Genomic DNA, 6,351 nt, shown 5'->3' with positions numbered 1-6,351 from the left:
AATGGAAACATAATCTATTACAAGGGAAAGTCTTAAAGTGTTATCGGCAAAATGTTCATAACATATCAAAAGTATTCATTATGCAGAAGTGACCCTTTTGGAGTGTTAGATGTATATAACATTATTATTATTGCTTATGGATTAACAGCATTTGAATGCAGCATATTTTGTTGTAGCTTGTTGAAGTGGAGCAAATTTTAACCACTGATTACATACTGTTTGCAGTTAAATCTACAACAGTGCATCATATTTTATAAGCTCATCATATGTTTTGTTTTGTTTTGTTTCTGAATATGCAAAGTAACTGATAACTACAGCTGTCGTGGAGTAAAAAGTACAAGAAGCAGAAGTACAAGAAGAAGAAGTATAAAGTAGCTTAAAATTTAAAGTATCTCAAAATTTTACTTACAGAAAGTGAGTAAAGTTACTTTTCAACTCTGATACAAATGAGAATAAATGTGGTTGTAACATACAGGACAGTGCAGATTGGACACCACTGATAAAGATGTGCATTCTGCCCTCTAGTGGTGGAAGGAGTCACATACAGGCTTTCTGTGAGCTATGACGTAACTCTTTATAGAAGACCACAGGATTGATGAAATGCCTTTATTGCACTACTTTATTGTATCCTACATCTTCATCTCCATCTGCTTGTTCAGCTTGAGTCGTTTGCTCTGGTATTGTTGAGCAATACAGAGCCCTGCAATAGCCAAAGAAAAAGTGGGAGATATGACACCATCTAGTACATATGCTTTGAATAAAGGGGCATTTTGAATTCACAGGAAAGGTGTGCATTTATGTATCATATTGTGCAAATAATGGCTTTATTTTACCATATGGAGAGGAATAGCAGCAGAAGCAAGGCAGTTAAACAGGCGGTGAGAAGCAGTGGTGAGGGGAGGAGGAGCAGGAGGGAGCCGGGAGGACCACCAGGCGCTGGGAGTAACCGCCCTCCTGAGAGCAGAGACAGGTCGAATATCTCCTGCAGCTCTGTGTGGCCTGCCACAACCTGGGGGGTCACTTAGAGAGAGAGACAGAGAGAAGGAGTACAGGGGAGAACTGGAGCTCACATTAAGGACATAAAGTAAAAGATAAGGGTGAAGGTGCAAAAATAGGTGCAAAACAGTCTTTATTGAGTAGGAAATTATGATTTATAATAGTTACCCATGAAATTTATATATATCTGAGAAAGTTGTGTGTTTTTTTTTAATACTTTATTAAGACATCAATTTAAAACACTGATGATTTCATTAGTGGATTAATAGCCCCCAATTCAACAGTTATAGATATACTAAGGCAAACTTTAACCAAAAAAAAATGTGTCCTAGTAAGAATTTACATGAATACTTAATTAGAAAATACAGGAAAGATCGACATACATACTTAAGCAACATGTAAAGATGTGCTTATCCATATATACATAAATGTGCATCCACTCATTTATCTGTACAGATTCATTTAATTCATTAACCCATTTTGTTTCATAAATTGTCAATAATTCCTCTGATTTTATAAGTGATTTTTTTCCTGTGCTTTTGCTTCCCCTTTCCCTCCGATTTCATGTAATTACTTTAAAAAATGTTATTCTCAATAAATAAATACTAATCTGTTGTATACATTATCTCACGAGGCATTACATGTAATAAGGTAAATAACATCCAATCTGTTCCCATAGAAAATATTATATTGTATTTCACCAACCCAATATGATTTTAACATTTCACATTATAAAAAAATACGGATGAAATGTGCATAGATTTTACTTCATTCCATCCAACACTGAAATGATGAAGACAAACCCTATTTAGCATATTTATTTTAGGTACTAAGATACTGCATGCATATCGTCTAAGCATATTCTCTCCTGAAGTGTGAAGGAGTTGTATAAATGACCTCCCATTGATCAGTATTAATCACATTTTCTTCTCCTGGAAGTGGTGTATCCTTTTACCTGTGAGATAGTAGTAAAGTCTGACAATGGAGCGTTGGCTTGAGTAGATCTCACACTGGTAGGTACCTTGATGCTGCAAGCTGGTGGAAGGGATGGAATAGAGCATGTCCACCCCTGCGGTCAATTCTTTCAACTGATCCACCTGCTGGGTTTTCACCTGCCCAGGAATAAATTATTACAAATACTGCAGGCAGGAATCATTTATGCTAATCTGCACAGATGCAAAGACAGATTTAATTTGACTTGAAAGTGGTGATAAAGGAATAGTTCAATATTTTGGGAAGTATGCTTATTAACGTTCTTGCTGAAAGTTAGATGAGAAGATTGATACCATTCTTTATTTGTATATTAAATATGAAGCCACAGCCAGCACCCAGTTAGCTTAGCTTAGCAGAAAGACTTAAAACGGGGGTAAACAGCTAGCCTGGCTTTGTCCAGAGGTAACAAACACCATATTTTGTGGCAGGGTGCAGTGAGTTCCTTCTCTGCAAGATTGTGTTTATCAGTGAGCTTTAGAGGTGCTGGTGTAACTTGCTCACTAAGCATCCCCTCGACCATGTGTTGTGTTTGATGGTGTTGGAATGATGGATGGGAGGCGTGCCCTGCGTCTATTTCTGTGCTACCATTTATTGTCTGAGTAGGGACAGAATTTATGTACTGGTTGGTCAAACAGTTGGCAGTCACATAAAAGATCAAGTTATTTTAGCACAATGGCGAGCTTGTTTACTGGCTGCACTATTTACGATATATGACCAATTTAGCACTGTAAAATGCTTTGCATGTAAGTGCTCATCATGTTATGTAGTTGCATCTCAATAAACAACAGCACAGGACATTTTGATAAATGCTGAACTCAACAACCTTGAGTGCGTCTCATGAACTGGCAAGTTACACAGCAGCACTTATCTACTGATAAATAACAAACCTATACTAATGTCTATATGTCAAGTGGATTTGCACACTGTGTAAACTCTGTTACTGGTACACAGATTGTTTTTGGTTTTGCTCGCTGTTTCCTTCTGCTTACAGACTTTATGCTAAGCTAGGCTACCTGTCTCCTGGCTCCAGCATCATGTTCAACAGACACACTTGAGAGTGGTATCAATCTTGTCATGTAACTTTTGGCAATATGCGTATTTCACGAATTGTTGGACTATTCCTTTAAAGGTATTGGTTCACCATATGCCAAGCACACCTCCTCTGCAAACCTCCAGATCACCTCAATATTGTTTGGTAATTGAAAATGCACGTCGCACCACACTCGGCTCCTGCTGTTCTCCATTACTTTGATTTCTTTAACTGAAATAAACATATAGCCACCCACATGCACACATGCCCACACCACACAGACACACACACACACACACACACACACACACACACACACACACAGATAACATTCACAGGGGGGCAGCACTTGCAGTCTGAGCCTTCCCTAATGATAATACTTAAGCCCAGTCTCTGAGGAGTGGAGTAAAAGTGATGATATGCTAAACAGTGGCTGTGCTGTACAGGGTTGATACGAATACCATCGTGTGTGGGAGTCAACTGTCACCTTGCATAAAGAAGCCAAGGACTTAAAGAGTACCTTGGGGGCTCTGTGCAAAAGATATAATGTGTGGAAATAAAACCTTGCCTCGGTCTCTTTTCAAATCCAGACTTTCTGCTAAGAGCATTTCAAGGATCAAAAGCGGAGTATTTCAAGGATCAAGAGTGGATGCTTATGAAGGTGAAAATATAGTTATGTAAGGATGTGTCAAGTCTGGATTAGTACACCAGCATTTTTTTTCCTATTTGGAAATTGTGATGTAACAGTATCAGTAATCCAATATGTTGGACAGATTATTTATACGCACCTGGACAGTCGAGAGGGAATTCACAGGAGTCATATTTGCAGGTAATACAGTTGTATACTTCACCTGCACTTTGAAAACCTGATGGATGCATGAAACCATAATACTGACACATTAAGGATTAAGATATTTTGTTTCTAAAAACAGATATTATGATATTCAAGAGACAAAAAAGAATAAAGCCACCAACCACATGGAGGGAAACATCCAGAGACTGTGAAAACAAAGCAAGACAGTTAACTTATTAAACAGGACCTATTATGCTTTTCCTTATTTTCTGTCATATATGTAATGTTACAATGTCGGATATTCATATTCAATGTTGCCAAAGTTGCCAAATAATGAGGTAAATGTATGTAAAAGTAATCCCAGTGAGCCAAAAGCTCAGGCTTCACACTGTTTCAGTTTTTTCAACCGCCGTGTCTATCTGATGTCAGATATGCACAGATGTCCTTATATGGTATCTCTGCTCCAGTCACAGATGAGATGTTTATGTTTATGTCAATGTTGCTTAGTAACGTTAGGTTTACAGTTTGTCTTTGGAAATTCTTCCGGAGCTTGGCAGGCCAATCAGAAAAAAGTGGGCTTTTAGGGAGGGGGTCCTTAAAGAGACCGGGGCTCAAACGGCTTGTTTCAGACAGAGGGTGAACTAAGGGGCTGCATGAAGGGCCAGTATAAGATAAATCAGGACTTTTTTGAACTGTGAATCATGCAAACGCTACTCTAGTGGAATCACAAAATGAAAATATAGAGCTGGAAATGAGCATAACAGGTCCCCTTTAACCAAATTTTATCACCAACATCCAGAGGTATGAGTCAGCTCAACCTGACTGCTTCCTTTATTCTTCACAGTATTTGAAAGGCTGTAATAACGTAACTAGCTTATCACAGAGAGATCAGAGGGAGCAGTAATGACCTAATGTGGGCCTGACTAGATGAAAAGATGGAGGAAAAGGGGAAGAGAACATGTCTCACCTCTAGGCAGTTTGGAGGCAGCTGCGATGAAATTGTCTGCTGCTGTCTGCAACCTTTCCTCGTACACTGTGTCTGATGGATGGAAAGGAGGAGGAGGAGGAAGACAGAAATATTTGGCTCAACACATCCTGGTGAATTGTGTGCTCCAGGGCATCATTTTGAAATTTCTCATTTCTAACTCCCCTCCGTTTATGACCTAACTTAACAATTCTGACGCTCTAAAGACTCATTTACTTGTGTGGTTGTCTGTCTATGAGAGCAGGTGTTTAGCTACCGTTATTCAGCTTTTTGTCGAACTCTTCTACCATGGGCAGAATCTCTTTATCCAGAATTTCTTTCAGCTTCATCTCATAGCCTTCACCTGGAAGAGGGACAAACATCACACAAGTATAAACCAACTTCCTCACTGTATACACCTGCACATGTCATCACTAATTGTTGTTTGGAGCTGATTTACTATTTAAATGTATTTTTATCACATTTACCTTCTTAAACAAAAAAAGAATATAAAGATAATTTTCCGCACCCACTCTACCAGCCTCAATTACTCCCTCGTGGTTGTTGAATATGCGGTCCAGCTTCCTGAAGCAGGCGTCAACGTTTCTAATATTGTGTTCAGTCAAAATGTGACCCCAACACAGGCGACGACTGTCTTGCACATCAACAAAGCACTGATAGCAGCATAGAGAGGTGCTGAACAGCAAGCTAACACACACGAGCCACAAAGCAGGTGTGCACATTTTTCAACGCAGGCATCAAACTAACAAACAACGGTTGCTGCATAGACTGTTTTTATTCAAATCCTGGTGTCATAGTGACTATAAATGTGGAAAGTCCAATGTTTCATATTCCAGAAGAAGCTTGCAAAATCAAAGCCTTGAATATGGATTGTATGAGTACATCCCATGTGAAATGCTCATGTTTCCCCAAACATGCTTGGGTTTGAGAGGAGAGCACCACAGACTCCTCTCTATACTTCCCTCCATTCTATTGTCTCTAGTCCCCATTTCCTGCTGCCTCAATGCACCAGTTTTACTGCAGAGCACAGAGCTGGAGCGAGCCAAGGAGGGAGGCGGCGGCGGAGGTGGGGGGGAGAGGGGCAGATGAAGAGGGAGTTAAATGCTTATGTACATAGACGGATGTGGAAGTGGAAAGCGTGTCGGCAAGAAAACCCAAGTGAAATATACAAAGAATAAAAGTCTAACTGGTGGTGTGGAAATGGTGAGACGGAGAATGAAAGCCAGAACAAAAAAAGGGAACAAAAGGGTCAAAAAAATCAATAGAATAGTAAGCGACCAGAAAGAGAAAGTGTATATTCCTACTGGTGGAGTTTAGGAAATTAAAAAAGTATGTTAGAGCAAAAAGGAAATGAAGTGAGGAGAAACAAAGAGAAGAGAAGAGGTAGGTGCAAGAGGAAAGAGAGGACACATTAGTGACAGAGGCAGAGAAAGAGGAAGAGGGAGTGGGACTACAAATCAAGTCGACTGCCTCATCACATCCTGTATCCCCCACTCGTCTCCCATCCTCCTCACCCCCCCCCCACCACCCCCTCTCCTCCCTGGTCCCTCACTC

At 39.8% G+C, this 6,351-nt stretch overlaps 1 protein-coding gene across 1 annotated transcript; it reads right to left on the bottom strand.

Annotated features, from left to right (window-relative positions):
* Positions 1-606: 606 nt before the first annotated feature.
* Positions 607-5,519, bottom strand: spaca6 (sperm acrosome associated 6). The gene is made up of 9 exons (XM_070911874.1): positions 5,306-5,519; positions 5,054-5,140; positions 4,780-4,851; positions 3,995-4,018; positions 3,808-3,885; positions 3,147-3,250; positions 1,952-2,108; positions 834-1,020; positions 607-700 (listed from the first exon to the last, which is right to left on the bottom strand). Exons 1-9 carry the CDS (start codon positions 5,517-5,519, stop codon positions 607-609), a joined length of 1,017 nt encoding a protein of 338 aa, XP_070767975.1.
* Positions 5,520-6,351: the final 832 nt, after the last annotated feature.

This window comes from Enoplosus armatus, chromosome 9 (genome assembly GCF_043641665.1).
Source record: "Enoplosus armatus isolate fEnoArm2 chromosome 9, fEnoArm2.hap1, whole genome shotgun sequence".
Lineage (NCBI taxonomy): Eukaryota > Metazoa > Chordata > Actinopteri > Centrarchiformes > Enoplosidae > Enoplosus > Enoplosus armatus.
The sequence above is the reverse complement of the archived record's forward strand: the minus strand, read 5'-3'. Positions and strand labels throughout refer to the sequence as shown.

Excerpts from the sequence above, each read along its gene's own strand:
- spaca6 (XM_070911874.1), bottom strand. The coding sequence starts at position 5,519 with ATGTGCACACCTGCTTTGTGGCTCGTGTGTGTTAGCTTGCTGTTCAGC. Across the intron at positions 1,021-1,951 it reads ACTTTACTACTATCTCACAG|TGACCCCCCAGGTTGTGGCA; the intron begins GTAAAAGGATAC and ends TCTCTCTCTAAG. Across the intron at positions 701-833 it reads CTGCTATTCCTCTCCATATG|GGCTCTGTATTGCTCAACAA; the intron begins GTAAAATAAAGC and ends TGGCTATTGCAG.